Below are 21,765 nucleotides of genomic sequence, written 5' to 3'. Positions count from 1 at the left end.
GATGCAAATACCACTGAAGTCAACAGGAGTCCATCCAATCCATGTAAAGAAATCTAATTATGCCATTTACCATGATAATTGATAGTGAAGAAACGAAGGATATTTACTCGCCTGAAAAAACTTGCTTGAAGCAAACAGAATTTTGTATTATAGTATCATTGTTGGAAGAGAAGACTAGTACTGATTGCTAATGAAGGCCGAGATCCTCCAAACACACGCACGAGTTAATTACCATATAAATTGCCCTACTGAACACAATGTTCTGATTCAAAGCCCACTGAAATCAACGGAAAGACTCCCATTGACTTCAAAGACCTTTGGATCAGGCCTTAAGTGTATAAAGTTACCCAGGAGCACAAGTATTTGCAGAATTAGGAATCTTATACTATTCACAGAGGAGTTGCAAAAACATGAAAGGAAAACCAGTCATTTGACAGAAATAGTTGACATTTAATGGTTGCAAGTTAGAGTCACAAATATTACTTACACTCTACTCTCTAAAATACAAATGGAAACACTAATTAGAAAAACTCCTGCATGCTAATTTTATATAGGCACATTCGTGGCTTGACATCGTTATGTAACATTTCTATATGACCTCAAACAGTTCATTTCCCATAAGTTTTTCCACACAGTTGTGCTCTTCAAATAAGGCATAAATATCTAGTTTTAAGAAACAGACTTGATTTGCACAAAAACAAACAGCCCTGTGTTTTCAAAATATATTAAATGTGTTTTAAATGCTTTCATCGTAAAATAAGAAAAATAATTCTTTTATGACCTGCAGAAACAAAAATCAAATTTTTAACATTCTATTAAAAACAGAGGGCATAAAAAAAAGGAAAGTTGCAGTTGTTCTTCCCCAAATGATTTTGATGTTGCTACAGTATGCAGTGCAAAAGAATATCAGTAATATCACAATGTAATACTGGTCCTTCAAAAATGGACTCTTAAAATTGTTGCTCACTGCTTAAAATTGCTTAGGCCCAATCTATTCATAATAGTCAACAGACAAAGTTTAAGGATGTTATTGCTCACACAACAACAAAAAGAAATAAAGGGACCAAGATATCATTACAATTTTTCTTAATTCAGCACAAGGCATTTCTGCTTCATCTTACAAAGCGTATTATGCTTTAGAACTCTTCATATGCTACTGGAAGACGAGGAAAAAAAATCTACTAATATTTTTTCGCCCGTAAAAACGTTAGAAAGTAAAACTAGAGTGTGAATCTGTTGGGCTTTTGGTTTGGTTAAAATGCATATGTCAGCTCTACCTGAGCTGTGCTACCTTGGTTTGTATCAGCTATCTGTAAAAGCTGACTGAATGAGATTCCTTTCATCATACAAGCACTGCTGTCTTTGCTACAGTAATAGAGGCACACTTTGACAGACAGTACAGCTTCAGATGACAGGCAACTACTGGGTAACTGCAAGGAGATGAGAGGTTGATGGGAAATGTCCTCAATTTCTCCAGATGGATTCTGTCCCTGAAGTAGCCACTCATTACCTGGAAAAGAAAAGCATGCTGTCACTGCCTTTTATACACAAAGTTAAATCTCACAAAGCATCAATTTGTGCATGATTTTAGCTTTAGGACAACATATCATATTTTCTTACATGCAACAGTAGTGAAAACTTCCCTGGATTCTCCCATTCTGCTAGAAAATTGAAAATGAATTCACAAATACTTTTTATTGTATAAAGCTTGGATTGAAACATATGGGTGCACCTGACTGTCTTAGGAATGCGCAAAGAATCTGCAATATGCTTTGTAAGCTGATATTCAAATTTCCCCGTTAAGTTAACAGAAAGCTGTGCACATATATCAGAGACCTAATACTCAAGATAAGATGACTGAATGCCCCTAAAGTACATAAAACTTTTCCTATGAAACATTTTCAAATAAAAGTGTTGGCTTTATAAATGGTTTACTGGAAGTTAATGTTTAGGCTGGCTGAGACCTGAAATTCCTGTGTGTTTAAATATTTAAGAGTATATAACAATATAGACATGCAAAATGAGAATATGGCTAACTTGCTGCTCCAACTTATGTCTTGCCATAAGTGAGATGGGTGAAGTATTCTTTTGGCATTTTTCATAAAATAACTACAACTTCAAAACAAAACCTGTTGGATTTATGAGCTTAAAATGATTGCTTACATTCTACATTTTTACTAACCCTCAAACTATATGGAATATTAATACAGCTCTGTAACATCTACTAAAAATATATCAGTCCCCTTAGCTCAAAAAATTAAACACTGTCCAATTTAGTGTTGCAGATGAGTGAAGACAATTTAAAAGGCCAAAAATTGTTTTTAGATTTTGTACGTGCAATCCACTGCAGGAACAAATGTAATCTGGACCTTTGAAAATCTGGCCTCAGAAATGGAAAAATAAGATTAAACAATTACATTGTTAACTTCTTTAAAATTTCCCTTTTTCTGTTTAGTGATGCTTGGGAAGAACAGACTGGTAGGCCTTTCAATATACTTTTCTGGCACAATGGGTGAGGAGTTCACCTAATTATATGTAGACTACAGCTTTTTCTGAGGGCATCGCTTATTCTCTAGACACCTGGAGATTACCAGTGGGTAGTTGTGCTATTTTTTAAAACATCTAGGAGAAAAAAGTGTTCCTGGTTAAGTGCACAATGATCATGAACTCACTTTTCGAGAATGGCAATATGGCGTTCATTTAAGTACAGAGCAATGTTTTCTGAGTACAATACTCTATGGTGACAGTTTAATTTAGGCCCATAGTAACCCTAATTTGGGTATGGTAACAATGGGTGATTTTTATGAAGGGGGATGGTAGAGGTTTAAGGCTTCGAGTAGAACTTTTTAAACCCACATTTTTTTTCTATCGTTAAAGTACTTGTGTAATTTCTAAATTCAACACTCAAAAGAATCCTAGAGATGGGATATGTTAAGGGTGGGGAATGAAAAAAGAGCAAAGACCCAGCACTAGGAAGGCATACGTGCATTAGCTTCCAAAATTCTAGAAGATATAGGGAGAAGCACGTGTTATTAAAGGAACGCAAAGAGAGAGAGAGAAACACATATCTAGGCATAGACTTGGCACTCTCAATTAGGGGGTAACATGACAGTTCTTCTGATGGAAAATGCTGGTTGGTATTCACCTGAAGGATGTAACATTAGATAAGAAGACACTACTAGTTCCTTCTTCCTTAAGATGCTCACACACCAGTTTCCCAGTTAATTGTGGAGATTCTTTTGTTTCAACTGCCACTGCAAGCTATGCCCAGCAAAATCAATCAATGAGGAGCATTTGTGCCATTCTTAGATTAGTCCAACATATGGCCTTTGTTATGAATAAAAGTCGAACATACGAACAACTGGCAAAGAGACAGAAATGATATCAAGGGATACTTTACATATGTTTTGGAGGATATACTTTTTAGTTTTCTTTGTATTGTGCCTGTAATAAAAACATCCACCCATTTTCAGATGTATATTTAAGTTAATTCCGGGTGAGATGAGCTTCTTAATTTTTCAAACTTTCAGGCTAATGGGTACATAATTTTCCTTTAGCAATATTTTTCAGATACATTAGAAATGACAGTGAGATGGAAAATGTACCGTATTTAGTAGAAAAAGGCATACATGTAGGAAACTACTAGTATCTGAGCCAGGCCTTAGCATGAACAACTGTATTGCACTACACATCATGAATGTACATAAAACATTTTAATACACTCTTCTATGGTGCTTATAAAATGGAATATAAATATAATAACTGAGCACCTAGGAGACAATGAGCTTACATTCACAGCACTGTTGTGAAGCAAGGAAGTATTATTATCCGTCCCATTTTACAGATAGGCAACTGAGGCACAGAGAGATTACACAGGAAGTCAGCAGAAGAGCCAGGAACAGAATCCAGTTCACCTTGTTTCCAGTGCATGAATAACAACACAATTTTAACTGTGTTTTTGCCTTGCTCTGCATGTGTGTGTGTGTGTATGTAGTATGGTGAATCAGGTTCAAATTTTGGCTTGACTTAAAAGTAAGTTCTCACTCAGGATAAAACGTGACTTCCTTCAATGGTATACATCAGCTTTCCTGCTAAAAATTCTTAGTAGATCTAGCTATCAGCCTGCCAAAAGACAGATGATGAGGGTGGAGCAGCCCATCCCCAGAAGACGACGGGAGGGCAACCATCTAAAGAACATAAAGGGGCTGAGCTCTGATTGTTGATAATAAACAAAACTTGATATTTTACTTGTCCATCAAATACATTATTCACTCTGGGGAGTGAGCTAGTAGAACTTTCCAAGGCTGCAATATATGCAGTCTTTCTAAAAATGCAGTCACTTTACCTTCTGCTGTGAGAAACCAGGAACTGGGTGCCTCTTCAGTCAGCTTCGTATTTGCAGGAAGGCTTAACCTTAATAAAAACTGAAGGGTCTGGCCAGGGGCTACAGTCAATGAAGGAAGTTGGATGTTCGGTGCAGATTTAGGCAGCTTGGGGATGTTTGCCATCTTATTGTTTTGGATAAATGGATGATCTACAACATCAAATATTTCAGTGCGCAGGATAGGCAGCTGTCAAAGAAATCAAAAGAAATATTAACAAGTATTTCTATTTGAAAGCCTGCTTTATGGTATAAGACTACAGAGCATCTTGCAATTATGAATTCATAGCACCAAAATCCACAGCTGGTGTGTGAACAAGGAATTTGTACTGAAATGAAGATTTATACATTTCAATATATTTACTGTATAGAACTGGAACCCCCTTAGCCAGCATACAGAAATTCTGCGCTGATAGGAGAGGGAAGGGGAAATGCCAAGAGAAATTTTATATTTTTAAAAAATCCAAAGAATTTACCTTAAAGCAATATTAACACCCCCATCTATTTTTTTGTGATTTTTTTGTCTTCTCTCATTTCAAATTTGAATAATTTCATTACAGATATCAGTTTAATAATAACCCAAGAGTGCTTTCTGTTAACTTGGTAATAACTACCCTGAGATAATAAAATTCTTGGTCGTTGACTGTGCAGATTATGCAGTCCAGGACATGATTATCTCATATCGCAGTGGTTTAAAATCTTTCCAGATTACTATACCCCTTTCAGGAGTCTGATTTGCCTTGCGTACCCCCAAGTTTCAGCTCACTTAAAAATTACTTGCTTACAAAATGAGACATAAAAATACAAAAGTGTCACAGCACACTATTACTGAAACATTGCTTATTTTCTCATTTTTGCCATATGATTATAAAATAAATCAATTGGAATGTAAATATTCTACTTGCATTTCAGTGTGATAATTGAGCCAGTTTTTCACTTATAAGCCTTCTCTGAAGTCCAAACCCCAGACAATGGGGCTGAAGGAAGTAACTTGGCTTTGTGGGAGCCCCTATGGTGTGGGGTCTTTGGCAACTGCCCTGCTTGCCACTCCCTAATGCTGGCCCTGCACCTGTGACCCCACTAAACCCATCCCATGACCCTGTAGGGGAATGCAACCCCAGGTTGAGAAACACTGATCTAGATGAGCTGACGTATCCCCTGATTGAGAACCACTGTCATACAGGAAGCACTGCACAGTTGGTATTTAAATATTAAACACATTAAAAATGTAGATGTTACCAAATACACTTCACAGTTCTGAGGAAGAGAGTTTAGCCTTTGTGTCAGTGCACCTACATGGCAATAGTTACTCAGCTATATATGATGCCATCAACAGACAGAAATTCATTCACATCTGTTTTGCCTTATTTGTAATAAGCAAACAAGGTGGAATCCAGTTTTGAAAGGGGCCTTAACTTGACCACTTATTTGTGAAGAAATCAGGAGCACACAGAATTCTGTATTTGCTCATGCAAGATTAAAGGCCATTAAAAAAATGGCTTTCAGTGGTAAACATTGTAGCAGTACTGGATTTGGAAAAAATCCAATGTAATAAGACAAACACACATTTATGAGCAATACATGTGTTTATAAGAGAGAGTGGTGAGCTATTTGCTTCCCCACTGATGGACACATGAAATAAAAACAGCATGCTACCATTCTCAAGGTCTTTGTTGCAAGTGAACTTTGTCGTGCTGTGTTTTGCATTCCTACTGTTCCATATGCCTTTTGCCTTCATTAGAAGTCAGAAAGATAACTGCAGAACTACAGACACTGGCAACTGTACATGTAACAATACCACCAAGAGGGGCTCACCAGCCCTTTCTTCTGGGACTTGATCTGGCAAGCGGCTGAGCAATCTTAACTCATATTAATTCCGTATTAATGTGGGTGTTGATTAGATGATCATCGTCTTGCAGGATTGGGCCAACAGAGACTATTTCTGGAGGGCTGAAGTTTCTGTATTCTAACTCTTTCATGCAAGTTTATCAATTTCCTTCTCTATGCACAAGTGTCCTTCCCAAACTCCTAGCAGAGATGGAATATTTATTTTAAGCCTAACAGGATATCCTTAAAGTAGACAGCTTTTCTGTTTGTCAGATTATCACAAATATTACGGGTATACATTTACTGCACTGAATAAATTCATCAACTATGCTATTTTATACCACTCAAAATCACTGTGAGCCGATATAGTAAGAAAAACCTATAGTAGTAATTTACAAAATCTTGTGTCAAAAAGCTTTAGTAAGTTTTACTTGCCATAGAAATAATTTTTGTTTCTAAGTCCAGCACTTTAATTTGATGATTATTTGTGTCAGCAATATAAAGCAGACGGCCATTCTCTTCAACACATAATCCTCCTGGTTCATTGAAAGTCGTCTGCGTAAGGCTGGAACCAACAACATTACTTGCTTCTCCTGTACCTGCCAGTGTAGCACAATTCTTCATTTTGGGATCTACAAACTTAATCTAAGGAAAACAAAATGAAAACTTTGAAAAGTTATCAGAATTATAACAAAAACTTCTGGCTAGTGTTTTCAGGAGACACCAGCAATTTTGGGTACCTTAATTATTGAGTGCCCAACTTGACACCCCATAAAAAAGATAGACTTTCTGAGGGTGGAAGCTTAGCACTTTAAAAACTGAGATACTTTTAGGTGTCTCAGGTTGGATACCTAAAAACTGAGGCACCCAAATTCATTAGTCAGTTTTGAAATTATTGGCCAATTTCCTTTTTCCTGAAAATAAAGCTAGAAATATATATGCAGACATAGAAATAGTAAATAAGTTAATCACACTTTTTCTAGAACATGCAACCTAACCAACACTAAAAGTAACTCAACTCATATCTTGCTAATTTAACTACAGTATCAATTTGTAAGTATCTGTGCAAGCACAAGAATTCTAGGAAGTTTATTAATAATAATAATTATTAAATGGATCTCTAATCAATTATCATGAACCTACACATACCTCCACTATGATTCTAAACATACCTTGTGAGCCTTGAGCATACACAATACTAAAAACTGTTTTAATAATTAGTTTACATGCAGATGGGGATTGTTCATACATGTATTTATTATTAAAAGTTGCAAATGTATATGAAAATTTGATATCTTTGGTTTTATTTCCTCACCCTGTGCCTTTTTCAAATGCCACTTGCTTCTTAGGCCCCAATCCTGCAAAGTTTTCTACACATGCTTAAGCTTTACATCATGCAAGTTTTAAGTTCAATAGGATTACTGAGAGGTTAAAAACATGCTAAGACTTTACAGGATTGGAGACTTGGACTGTTAGATATAGATATGGTCCTAGCCCTGAAAAATCGAATCTATACACACACACACACTTACTTATATAGCATCTAGCACAATAGGGCCTCTGCGTGCTAATGTAATATAAATATTAAACAATAGTAACAATCTGAAAAAAATGAATAATAAAAAAACTGACTCTTCCTTCCCATTGTGTTAGTTTTTCTGCAGCAAGAAATGAAGAACAAGTGACATGCTTCAGTTTGAATGGCAAAGCATTTGAATGTTTGTGTGACAAATGTAGGATGTGATTTAAAAAACTTTTTTTTTTTTAATATTATGGGAGCAGTCAAAGGCCCTAATCAGGAACTGTGGTAGGAACTATACAAACACACCATCTGTTTTTATTTTCATATATTTTGTTTTAATTTAACATAAATTAGATTAAGAAAAAAAGAAGGACCCCCTGTTATTCCTGTGAAGTGAATTAAAGAATCTGTAGGTCAAATACAGTTTAAAAAACAAAAATAACCCAACAAAAAACCTTAACTGTAACATAATTCAGCCACCCAAACCGTTTTAATAATTGGTTTAACTTAAATGAATCTTAAACTAAATTTAAATATAGTTCTTTAACTCTGTTCCCAGTCTAGTATGAATGGGTTCTTAGTAGGGCTATCGATTAATTGCCGTTAACTCATGTGATTAACTCAAAAAAATTAATCGTGATTAAAAATTAATCGATCAATCGCACTTTTAATCAACCTGTTAAACAATAGAATACCAATTGAAATTTATCAAATACATTTGGATGTTTTTCTACATTTTCAAATATATTGATTGAAATTACAACACAGTATACAAAGTGTACAGTGCTAACTTTATATTATTTTTATTACAAATATTTGCACTGTAAAAATGATAAAGAAATAGTATTTTTCAATTCACCTCATACTAGTACTGAAGAGCAATCTCTTTATTGTGAAAGTGCAACTTACAAATGCAGATTTTTTTTGTTACATAACTGAATTCAAAAAACAAAACAATGTAAAACTTTAGAGCCTACAAGTCCACTCATTCCTACTTCTTGTTCAGCCAATCACTAAGACAAACAAGTTTGTTTACATTTACAGGAGATAATGCTGCCCGCTTCTTATTTACAATGTCACCTGAAAGTGAGAACAGGTGTTTGCATGGCATTTTTGTAGTCTGCACTGCAAGGTATTTACGTGCCAGATACGCTAAACATTCGTATGGCCCTTCATGCTTTGGCCACCATTCCAGAGGACATGGTTCCATGCTGATGATGCATTTAAAAAAAGAAAAAAGTGTTAATTACATTTGTGACTGAACTCCTTGGGGGAGAATTGTATGTCTTCTGCTCTGTTTTACCCGCATTCTGCCATATATTTCATGTTATAGCAATCTCAGATGACGACCCAGCCCAAGTTGTTCATTTTAAGAACACTCACTGCAGATTTGACAAAATGCAAAGAAGGTACCAATGTGAAATTTCTAAAGATAGCTACAGCACTTGACCCAAGGTTTAAGAATCTGAAGTGCCTTCCAAAACCTGAGAGGGATGAGGTGTGGAGCATGCCTTCAGAAGTCTTAAAAGAGTAACACTCTGATGTGAAAACTACAGAACTGAACCACCAAAAAATAAAATCAACCTTCTGCTGGTGGCATCTGACTCAGATGATGAAAATGAATGTGCATCAGATTGTTATTGAGCAGAACCAGTCATCGGCATGGGCGCATGTCCTCTGGAAGGGTGGTTGAAGCATGAAGGGACATATGAATCTTTAGCGCATCTGGCATGTAAATATCTTGGACGCCAGCTACAACAGTGCCATGCGAACACCTGTTGTCACTTCCAGGTGACATTGTAAACAAGAAGCAGGCAGCATTATCTCCTGCAAATGTAAACAAACTTGTTTGTTAGAGTGATTGGCTGAACAAGAAGTAGGACTGAGTGGACTTGTAGGCTCTAAAGTTTTACATTATTTTATTTTTGAGTGTAGTTTTTTTTTAATATAATTCTACATTTGTAAGTTCAACTTTCATGATAAAGAGACTGCACTACTGTACTTGTATTAGGTGAACTGAAGAATACTATTTCTTTTGTTTTTTACTGTGCAAATATTTGTAATAAAAATAATATAAAGTGAAAACTGTACACCTTGTATTCTGTGTGGTAACTGAAATCAATATATTTGAAAATGTAGAAAACATCCAAAAATATTTAAATAAATGGTATTCTATTATTCTTTAACAGTGCGATTAGATTAATCACGATTAATTTGTTTAATTGCTTGACAGCCCTAGTTCTTAGCAACATGAAAAATAAAAGAAAGCAGAAGGGAAGAGATTGAAAGCCACGACTAAAAAACAATTAATGCTAATACTACATCTGAAATTCATAACGTTCGGTATTTAATTTTTGTTGCTATTTTTATTTTATTTTTTAATTTACAGCACTGACTTAATCATATTGCGTAATTTTAAATAGACCCTCAGTAAATATTTAAAAAACATTAAAATAATGGAATCATAGAATAATCTATTTAACAGCAAAATAAGCAGTAAATACAATTTCAGTCTCGCAGATAATTAAGATGTAGGATAATAAAAATTATACAAACATGTATCACTTCAAACAATCAACTGTAGTTTCATTATCACAATTGGAAATGAAAAAGTCACTTTCTTGAAAATTTATGAGCTGGGTACCAGAACTCACTGGTTAAAAGGCATTTTATCTAATTCTATGTAAAATAGGGGAAGGGAGAAAGATTGACTGAGCTTATTTAATCACAGGGTTGTCAAGTCCCTTCAAACTTTCAGCTTGTCAATAGGAGCCTGGGGAACTAGTTGTTTCCCTTCCTAAAGCATGATTTTAGCTATTTATTACTGAAAGATTTATGCCAGAATTCAAAGAAATTAGTCTTGAGTGAACTAAATATATGTCCTAAATGTAGAAAACAAGAAAACAGTCAGCTATGAAGTAGAGTACAGGGCTACAGTTCTAGTTCATGGGTCGGCAATGTAAACTACAAGAGAGATGTTTGAGTGGGTTATGTAATCACCAGAATCCAAGGATGGAATTACTGCCTCATAATTCAAAATCTGGTGGGTATTTATATTGTTTTTAATACATGTCCCAACTGCTTCTTTCTTCTGTTAACCTCTCATGCTTCCCTGCTGGATGACTTCCCTTCTTTTGGTCTTCATTCAGTGCTCTCTCTCATCATTTAGGTATTTCTAAGACATCTATCAATGTGGTATCTACATCTGTATGTTGCTGAATGGCATGTTTCCCATAACATATAAAAACGAAGCCTGCCAAATTGCTTTGCTCCTGGCTCTTGAACAGTTTTTAAAAGAACAAATAAATTAAATTTTGTTTTAAAGTACTGAAGAAAAATACACACCAAATATTTACTTTTCTATTTTTTTAAGAAAAGAGTCTTTTACTTAAATATCTACCACTGCAAATTAGAGAATTATTGAGTAACATTAGGTACTTAACTCTTCAGCTTAAGTGAAAAAAACAAAAACCCCATATAATTTCAGGAATAATTTATTACTATCCAGGATTATTTTATTATGAAATACTAAGAATAAATAACCTTAACATGCTTTAAGCAAACTCAGGATTAAAGGCACATAAAGAAAATAATTACTGGATTCAGCATTTTTTGCTAACTTGAGTAACATTTTGCTACTCTTAAATTGTCATTTTTTTATTTAAGGGTACAACTGTTCATGCTAAACAATTGTATGCAGTGTTGTTGTAGCCGTGTTGGTACCAGGATATTAGAGAGACAAGGTGGGTGAGGTAACATCTCTCATTGGACCAACGTCTGTTGGTGTGTAAGCTTGAAAGCTGGTCTCTCTCACCAACAGACGTTGGTCCAATAAAAGATATTACCTCTCAACTTGTCTTTTATGCAAAACAATGTAATTATTAAAAATTATAACCATAGAGAAAGATTTTTTGATAAAAGTTTTCTGCTCTTGTATGTGAAAAAATAAATTTCTAATGTAATAAGAATTTTTAATGAGAATTGGATAATTTAATGAAAACTTTTTCCAAAATATAATCCAATGCAGCAGTTAAAAAAATCTAAGCCTTCTACCAAAGACAATTCCTTTGTTTTATGTATCAAATACTATAGCTTCAAAATCTTCTAACAAGCATTCAATCACTTGAAATCTAAACATTAAGGCAGTTTATACACTGGATGAAACCCTTGCCCTAGTGAAGTCAATAGCAAAACATCCACTGACTTCACTAAAACCAGGATTTCACCCTCTATTCATAGAGTCTAACCCTTCTTGAAAGAGATTTAGGGTTAGTCTATAGTAGAAGAGGTTTGTTGGTATAGCTATGCTGGCAAACCATCGTATAGACACAGGTTATACCATAAAAAAGTGCTCTCGACAATACAGTTTATAATGATTCCCTGAGCAAAATAAGCTATACAGACAAAAGCTCTTTTATGCCAGTAAAACTGTGTCTACACCAGGATTTTGCCAGTATTGAAAAGTTTGGGGGAGGGTGGAGAATCACAACCCTAACCAACACAGAGTTGTGTAGACTTGGCCAGGGTAAATAATTTGTTTTAGTTGAGTTTAGTTAGTCTAATCAATGCAGAATTACAACACTCACAGAAATAGGGATATAAAACATCTACACATCAAAATCTTTATCTCACCTCATGACTAGCCCATGAATGAGCCAATGAGAGTAACCACCAACCCCTTCTATCTCTCAGAGATATGGGAGGCTATATGGATGAGGGCATATCCCCTTTCCAAATTGCTCAAAGCTAAAAAGACCTCTGGTGGCTGTGACCAAGCATTCTGAATTGCTCTGCTCTTGTTTTGCACCTTTTTGTGTTAATAAAACCAGCCCTGAGGAAAGGGCCTTGGACTGAACTGTTGTTTGGAGCTTTATTTTACCTTCCCCGGCCAGTGTATCTGCCCGTCAGTACACATGTCTAGACACACAGTAAACCAGGTGACCAGATAAAAGTCCAAGATCAAAAACAAGAAGAAAAAAAAAGTATGTAATTTACTTCCTTAGGTATACAAAATACAATTTTATGTTACTGAACCATAGAGACACGCTTTTCTGATGCTATCTGACTCTGATGGTGGTGGTGAAATGAGTTACATAAATACGGTTTTGCATTATATATTATACCGACTTACCTTATGATTATAGGAATCTGCTACATAAAGCAGTTTCCTTTTCTTGTCCCAAGTTACTCCAAGGGGGTGCTGCAGCTTTGCATTTATTCCTGCTTCATCAACATCACCAAAGGCAAACAAATTCTAAAAGAGTGCATTAATTAAATTTGTACAATTAGTTGGTTATGCAATGTTGACATAAGGCAGTAGACAGTGCAAATCACTGTAATTAAATGGAAATTAACTGGCTATTTTTAAAAAAAATGCACTCATGGGAAATGGAGCACTTAGGGGACTGGATATGGATGTGGAGCCTTTGCATTCTAGGCCACCAATGTGAATCCAGCCCATTTCAATAGCAATCAAAAGTCACTGCCACGCATGGTTATTCAGTGGATTTTGTGAATGAGTTGGTCAGTCCAGTTCTTGTTGACCAACAATCTGCATTACAAAACTTGTGTTGGCACACTAAACAGTGAAATTAAGAAATGAAAGAGCCTGGAGACAGAACTACCCTCTTGCCCCTAAAAGTGGTTCCTCCAGATCAGGCTTGAGGAATATTGGTAGGGTGGTGCAGGGAAGACTGAAGTTGTGTGTTAGTCTATTACCAATGGATCTCTCTCTCCTCCTACAAGATGTTTCACTGCTCCATCTTTCAGTGAGATTGTTCGCACGGTGCTGCTCTCACTGTCTGCTACAAAAATACAGTTCCAGGGTTCTTCAGAAGCCAGAGAAAGACCTGAAGGCTGGGCAAAGGCTGCCTTATGGGGGTATGCATTGTTTCGGTTCTCTTCATTCCCGCTCCCAGCAAATCGAAGGCAGGTTCCTTTCTTTAAATCACTAAAGAAAAAACAAGTACCCAGTTTCAAAGACAAATCTGAAATAGTTCAGATAGAATTCTTATATAGTTTCTGTTTGGTAAATATAAGTTACCAAAATAACGGTATTTGAACTGCTTTTATTTTAACTTGTATTTCACCTTGGTTTATAATTAATACTTAAATGATTTAGCATAATGCAAAGTAAAACAACATTTAATTATATATATTTATAAGTGTTTTCCAAGAGGATAAGTCTCCTTGAAGTTTTAAGGCTCTTGTTCATCAATAGCTAAATAGCTGTTTCTAATATCTATCATTATAGTGGTGTACCTTCCTTTTGGGAGTTTTCCGCATTCCAACATGAGCGCCCAGACTTGATGAGTACCTGCCATGGCTATCCATAGAACATCATCTTCATGGGTCCCTGAAACTTTACCAAACATGAGTATAAATATCATAGAATGGACCTCAGGCAATATTTGCAAAAAGGAAGTACCTCGGTCATGAAAAAAAGTGAATTACTTTCAGTTACTTAGCCGTTATTCTTCTGTAGCTTTACTAGGGGAGAAAAAGTTGTACCTTTTAATCTTTGTTGAAGATACCACTTCTACTAGGGAATGAAGTCAGCAGTCATTCTGATAGTGGATATGCATTTTACTCAGTGTCCCAACAATGATACTGAATAACAAACCAGATAATGGCAAAGACATTGAAGAGCTGAGCTAGTGAGAAAATTGGAAGTGATCATTGAACGCTGCTTTTTGCAGGATTTAGGAGATAAACAGTGAAGAGATATAGCCTCTCACTTATATTTTATATTCATTATTTTTTCATTTAGTTTAGCTTTAAAATCTAAGGCCTCAATCTTGCAAATATGCACAACCTTAAGTTTACTACCATGAGCAGTCTCATTGAAATGAATGGGATCACTCACAGTAGTCAAGGATCAGAGCCAACTGAACTTGGTGCTTTCGGAAGTGCAGATCAATACTGGAGACTGAACTTTGCTATTTTTTCCAAAAGCAGGTCTGGCAAACACAGCCACTGCCCACATTTCCGCCCCACTCCCATACCGCCCTGCTTATATGCCTCAGTCCCCACTTACATAATAAGACAAACTTGCTGTTGAGATAAGTGGTTCTTAATTTCCTAATTTTTTAAAACTTGCTTTTACAAAAGGTGTATTGTGCCTATAATTTTGCCAAATATTTATATACTATAAAGCTACTGATTCTCAACACACTTATAAAATTAGACACAAAATTTGCTCAGCTGTTATTTATTTTCCAGTAAAATATGACAAAGATTTAAAGATTAGATTAAATGGATGCACCTCATTTTACAACATATTACATTTCCACCATTAAGTCAACACAATGAACGGATTATAAATGCGAGCCATCAAAGGCCTAGAGGAACAGATAAAGAAAAGTACTATCTAAACGCACGTTTCTGTACAAAAAGAACAAAATTAAAAGGACAAAAAATTGACCAATATAAGGAATATTGCATTAAAGCACACAATCTATCATCTTCCTAATAAAAGAACTAATCTGTATTGCACACAACTGTCATATATAGCCACATATTGCACTAAGAATTTTTGTTTTTCAAAACCAGTTAGCTATTAAAACATTGCAAATCACACTGATTAACAGACCTTCAAAAGAGCTGAAAAAAATCAAATACCGGAATTCTTACATTTAAAATTTTTTAAAATTAATTTCAAAGCTCGTAATCACTAACACGAACTCACAAATATCCAGTAACTTTGGGTTCCCTAGCTCTGCTCTTGCAGGCATGTTAATAGGGCAACCAGACATTTAGATTCTCTAACCTCAAATTTAAATAATTTATTACCTACATTTCAAATTGCATTGCAGAAAAGTTACATGTCCTAAATTCGGAGAGTTAGACCAGATCAACCTTCCCAAAACAAAACCAACCCAAGAAATCTAGACAATATTTTAAACCTGCATGTCACACCTGGAACACCAAATTGTCCTTCCAACTCCAAACCCACTTTTTCATTAATGGAGAAACTTCCATGTGGCTGGGATTACAGTTGCAACATCAGGGGAGAAAAAATTCTGCATTTTCCAACTTCAAAAACAGTGTTCTGACACTGGTGAGCCATCCTAAGACTATTCCTGGCCTATACCAAAACCAAAAAAGTAATACACTCTTAATGCCTTTCCTCTGCTGGGATCAAGATATGAGTTTCCAAGACTTTGATCAAAGAGAACGCCACTGAATCTCTCCTGCTCCTCCACATACTCAGCATTTTTATTCAAACAAAAGTTCCAGAAATAAAGTTAACATTCACATCATCTATAAGCTGTTGGTGAGTGGGAAGATCTGCCGAAGAGTTCAAAAACCCAATTATAAACATGTTATAACTCACCAGGGGGTACACCAAAGCACAGAGTATTCTTAAGAGAAGTCTGCCTCTGCCATCATCTTTGATCATAGCTTGTTTTTGAGAGTCTTATTTCCTAATTTCTAGTTTCAAGTGGAAGAGGAATATATTGTAATTATTGTAGCATATGAAGGCATCTTAAAAGTAATTTCTACCACTGTTCTATCTAGATCAGTTAACCAGTTGAGAGAGATAACACAGTCAACACTGAGCAACCACTATATCATTTAAAAAGCCTGGCTGCTGCATAATATAACTTCCAATGTCTATTTTTGCCCTATAATATTTTAATGAGACTGTTGTATGGACAAGTGTACTGTGGCAAGTGGGAATGATTTCTAATAACTAGAGCCAAATTTGGTAGACAGATCTCACAGGTTCTTTTCACTTAGCTCTGTAAGTGAATTGTTGGGATGCCTTAACACCACTGTACTTCAGTTTCTCCATCTGAAAAATGTGTCAGAGTCGATGCAAAACAATTACAGTCTGTGAAGTGCTTCGAGAAGGGGCTTTGTAAAGTGCCACATGCCATTACTAAACAGTAAATATGCAATTTTACATTTAGCTCTTGAACCACATTTAAAGTGTCTGATCATAGGCTCTGGAGAATACAGCCGGCAGCAATGATTTAGAGTCATATAGTCTGTTTATATAGAGCTAGATTTCTGGCTTTGGCACAAGCCCTGTGTATGGGGTGGCATGTAGCTGTGCCACCACAGGAGCAGCACAAGGAACAAATTAGGCCTCTAGGGAAGGTTATAATTGGCTGCTGGCTACACCCCCAACACTAGCTCTGCTATACTGGCTGGTGAATTGATGATGGAGCAAAGGCTCCACCTCTTCCCACTCTCCTCCTCCAGCGTGCATGGGGGAATATCAAATACAGAATATCCACTTCCTACTGCATACTTAGACCCGTGGTCCAGAGAGCCTACATGAAGTTGTAAGGGGTTCTTACTCCCCCAGCCCCAGCCCCTGTTCCCTCACATATGGGCTTGTAGTCCAAGTCAAAATCTACCCAATAGTAACTGGAAAATATCTAAATCACTGTTCTCACTAATAAAGCAAGGAGAAGACAGGACAAAGGAAAATATATTTTTTGTAGTAAGGACAGCAATTATGCAGCACACACTATATATACTTTAATTCTTGGTTTTTTTATTTGGTATATTCAGTTAATACCTGTGTAGTAAATCTTTAAACCAGTAGATACATTCCTTAACCTTCCTCAAAGGAGTTTTTCCAAAATAATCTGTAAACGGCATTTAAAAAAAATTCTATATTGTGTACTATCTTCAGTTAGAAAACAGAGAGTGCATCCTGGTGGCCACTACTAGAAACTTAGCTTTGGTCTTTTGTACTGGAACAAACTTGTGAGAATACAAATAATCAGCTTGACTAGTACTTTTCATTATTTCCTTTGTCACTATTTAGTGTGTGCATTTTTAAAGGGGAGCTTTCCCTCACAGCCTATCTTCTTCTGATAGATCCGGCTGGTAAAGATATAATCTTGCACTTGAGACATCAATCTTAATCTACAGTAGCTATATTTGGTCAAGAGAAATTTATTTAAAATTGAAGTAAAATTTAATCAAACAGAAATTTAAATATGCCGTCATCCTCTGATCATGTACAGAACGCCAACAACACACAAACCTGAATAAGTATTCACGCTTTCCCCCCCATCATAATTCCGACTTAATCACTCTAAATAGAATATATTAGGTTGATCAAAGGCTTCAAGACAATTAACAAAAATTACATTCCAGTTTTCAGGATATATATATTAATTCCCTGGGGGATATCATCTCCTAATTACTTTCTACCTGGAAAGAAGTCAAATGGGATATGGTTAATTCTTGTAATTTGTCAATCTGATACATCAAAGGATTTTAAATACCTTTTGGAAAGACAATCAAAATTGTTACCTCTTCTTTTCTATTTTAAAATTAATTGGAAATTTGATACATTTGGAGTCCAGTACAGATAATCCATTAATAATCACTACGCTGTATTCCAGCCTCAAAATGAAAGAAAATATACTATCAATAAAATATCAACTCACCTGAGATTCTCTAAGGAAATATGCTATAGAAATGTGTATTAGTATCTGCTTAACTTCACAGCAATTTTATATGTTACTATCCTAATACATTATGGTCTAAAGTTTCAAAAGTGAGTCACAATTTTGGTACCTGAAGTTTCGTATTGACAATCATTAGTCACTTTTGAAAATGTAGGATTTTATCATACATTTATATGTGCAATTTACTCTGAAGGATCTCAAAGTATTTTATAAATTATTCAGTTATTCATCCATCCAATGAAATACAGCATGCTTTGAGGTGGAAAGTAGCAGCTGTTTCAACATAAAATAGCAACACAACTGAAACTATTTAGAGAAGCAGATGAAGTCACAAGTTCTCAGTACCTGTAATTTACATCTCAAATGAAACACAGAATCTCCAGAAGCACAGAGTGGCATTGGTTCAAAACCAACTAAGAGGGAAGAATGCACACAATTACATATGTATACCTTTACTTAATGTTTTAAGGCTATTCACATGAGCAAAGCTATGCACATGATGAAACATTAGCACAAAAGCACCCATATCACCCATAAGCGCCTTAAGTTTTCCTTGGCACTAACATCACTGGCTAAGCCTGATTCTGCTTAGCTATCAAGATCTGAAAAAACCGCAGCCCCAAGTGCCATAGCTAAAAGCAGAACTGCAAAAGTTGCATCTTTACCTAGAAAAAAAATACCTTGCTAGGTGACAATACACACTCAGATTACCATTTTAAATGTCCTAAGTGAACTAAACATTTAAGTGAGCATCTGAACAACAACTGGGACAACACCATAAAGAACTATATGAAAAAGAGAAAAAAAACAAGGTAAAAAAAAATGAGGTGTTGAAGTCATGGACTCCAGATGTATTCTTGCAGCAAGACAGAGAGTGGTGATTACAAGATTACAGCATGATGCTTGGGAATTATGAGTATGCCAAGATGCTCTACCAAAATCAGAATGTGGGGTAGGATTTTTAAAAGCACTCAGGATTTCAAAAGCTCCCATAGATTTCAGTGAAAGCAGTTAGGCCAACACTGACAGCTTATGAAAATCCAGCCTATAAAGTCTAATTCTAATATTGTTCAAATATAGGCATTTTTACTCAATGAAAATTAAACATTGAAAGGTGGTGTAAAGATAATAAAATCTAAACTTTCTTTTCAAATTATGTGCCTGTAAAGCCCACTAAATGTGTTGCAGAGAAACAAAGAATCAGTATTTATTTTAAGTTTTATTAAATATGTGAAATATTGGTATAGAGAAATGTCCTTTTCTCCCCAAAGAATGGAGACAGAAGAACTATGAAAAATACTCAACAACTGTACTCAACAACTGTAGTCATGCAAGTCAAGTAGTTCTTCCTAGGACAACTATTAGATCAACAACAACAACAGGAAACAGAAACAGAACAAATGTTTGGATTATGAAAAACAAGAAAAGATCTCTAATCTCAAAATTATCACAGAAAAGCAAAACAATTAACATCAGTCGTAGCATATCCGTGGGTATTTTTAAAAGTAAGTCACTTAGTTTGTTATACAGTGCTCTGATAGATATATTACAAAAGTTTACACTTCTTACACGAATGACAGAAAGTGTTCTACTTTAAAGAGGAAGCAATTTAGAAAAAACAGCAAAACCAGGAGAGTACATAGAAAGAAGACACTGACAAAAGCAGGGAGGAAACCAAATGCTGAACTAGACTTTACTCTCACTGCAGTTAATGTGATAATACCAAGTACTCTTTATAATCCTTGTATGGTGAGGATTTATTTATTTTCAAAGGCTTTATTATAAAATAATTACCCAATAAAAAGAACAAAGTAATTCTTTTACGTTTACACAATTAAACACTACATTCCAATCTATCTTGGAAGGTCTTTTAAAAACAATGTAGTTTCTCCTTATTTGGGAATGCATAGTTTTATCTCTAGTGCTGCTTGTAATATCAAAGTAGAAGTTTTTCTTGTTAATGTGATATACTTGTATTATAAAGATTCACTAACAAATTATAGCTTTTGATGCATTATTTCATGAGACAGCATTTGTTTTGCAAAATAAGAAAATTATACCAACACAGTTTCAAATTGCACTTTTCCCCAAGCAGATCTCCACTTTACTTCTGGAGTTTCTGGGATCCCCCATTTTCCTCTCCTCTATATCCTTACTGTTAAGGGTCTATGGCCCTGATCTTGCAAACATTCATGAACATACATACTTAACCTTAAGCATGTGCTACTATTGACTAAATCACTTAGTAAAGTTAAGCACATGAATAAGTGATTGCTGGACTGGGGCCTGTGTCATAACCACATTTTTTTCAGCAAGGAGGACTGGAAAGGATTTACTTTATAACTAGTCAACAACAATCTCTGTCAGAAAGGATCACATTCCCAGGATTGCAGCAAATTTCCAGCCTCCACTGTCCTGGGACTGCATGCCTACTTCCAGTCTGGAGATAAAGAGGCTGGGAATCAAAGCCACGTCTCTTGGATGGAAGCACTAACATTTCCTAACTAGACTGAAGATTGAAAATATTTTCCCCATCTACTAATTTTATCTTTTTTGAAAAACAGGGTAGAAATCTGTCAGTACGCACATCCCTTGCCAACATATGAGGCAAGAAAGAATAACTTTCATGCAGCAGATCACACTCATGTTTAAGTATATGTAGATAGGAACCACGGGTGAAATCATGGCTCCACTGAAGTCACTGGGAGTTTGGCTGTTAACTTCAATAGGGCCAGGATTTCACCCAACACCTACAAATGACTGGATTATCTCACTGAAGAAAAAAAAAATAGTCCTTAGATCATCCCTCAGCCTGATTCAGATCCAGAGAGAGTAAATCCAAGAAAGATGGTCACAGCTTGAGTCTCTACCATTATGAGTAGGTGGGGATTTTGTCCTTTTTGATTTTTTCTTCCCAGTATTTTAGGGGAGTTAAAATTCCTGTGCTTTTTTTGCATGATAAAACAGCAAAATCATGTTTTATCATGCAAAAAACATCTCTGTGTGTGAAACATCACAGTTCTTTGTTAGTTAGGGTTACCATCCGTCCGGGTTTCCCCAGACATGTCCGGCTTTTTCAGTGTTAAATGGCCGTCCGGGGGGGATTTCTAATCAAGTAGAAATGTCCGGGATTTCCCCTCCTGCGGAGTGCAGCGCAGCTGATTGGATGCCTGGCCTGATTGAAAGCCGCTCGCAGCCACTAGGGCCTCTAGCAGCCAGAGTCCCTCCCCCTCCCCCGCTCCCTCCTCCCCCACAGAGCAGCGCTTTGATTCCACGTGGAGCCTGCATTTCTCCCTCTGCCGGGTGAGCGGGGGAGCAGAGGCTGCAGGGGGTGTGTGTGTGCAGAGGCTGCAGGGGCAGGGCAGGTGGGGGGAGCAGAGGCTGCAGGGGCGGGGGGGGTGCAGAGGCTGCAGGGGCAGGGCAGGCAGGGGGCACAGAGGCTGCAGGGCGAGGAGGAGCAGGGCAGGCGGGGGGTGCAGAGGCTGCAGGGGCAGGGCAGCCAGGGGGTGCAGAGGCTGCAGGGCGAGTGGGGAGCACGGGGCACAGAGGCTGCAGGGGCAGGGGGTGCAGAGGCTGCAGGGCGAGTGGGGAGCAGGGGG

At 36.4% G+C, this 21,765-nt stretch overlaps 1 protein-coding gene across 1 annotated transcript in view; it reads right to left on the bottom strand.

Moving 5' to 3' along the window:
- Window positions 1-323: 323 nt before the first annotated feature.
- NHLRC2 (NHL repeat containing 2) overlaps window positions 324-21,765 on the bottom strand; it is a 58,962-nt gene continuing 37,520 nt past the window's right edge. The window contains exons 6-11 of the mRNA XM_024193484.2: window positions 13,992-14,091; window positions 13,449-13,680; window positions 12,862-12,984; window positions 6,644-6,853; window positions 4,346-4,571; window positions 324-1,510 (exon numbers count right to left, since the gene is read on the bottom strand). Coding sequence (XP_024049252.1) covers window positions 1,254-1,510; window positions 4,346-4,571; window positions 6,644-6,853; window positions 12,862-12,984; window positions 13,449-13,680; window positions 13,992-14,091 — 1,148 coding nt within the window. The 3' untranslated portion in view covers window positions 324-1,253. The remainder of the gene's footprint in view (window positions 1,511-4,345; window positions 4,572-6,643; window positions 6,854-12,861; window positions 12,985-13,448; window positions 13,681-13,991; window positions 14,092-21,765) is intronic.

The sequence above is a fragment of the Terrapene carolina genome, unplaced genomic scaffold (assembly GCF_002925995.2).
Source record: "Terrapene carolina triunguis isolate 2854851 unplaced genomic scaffold, T_m_triunguis-2.0 Scaffold95, whole genome shotgun sequence".
Lineage (NCBI taxonomy): Eukaryota > Metazoa > Chordata > Testudines > Emydidae > Terrapene > Terrapene triunguis.
This window is presented reverse-complemented; position numbering and strand designations above follow the sequence as displayed.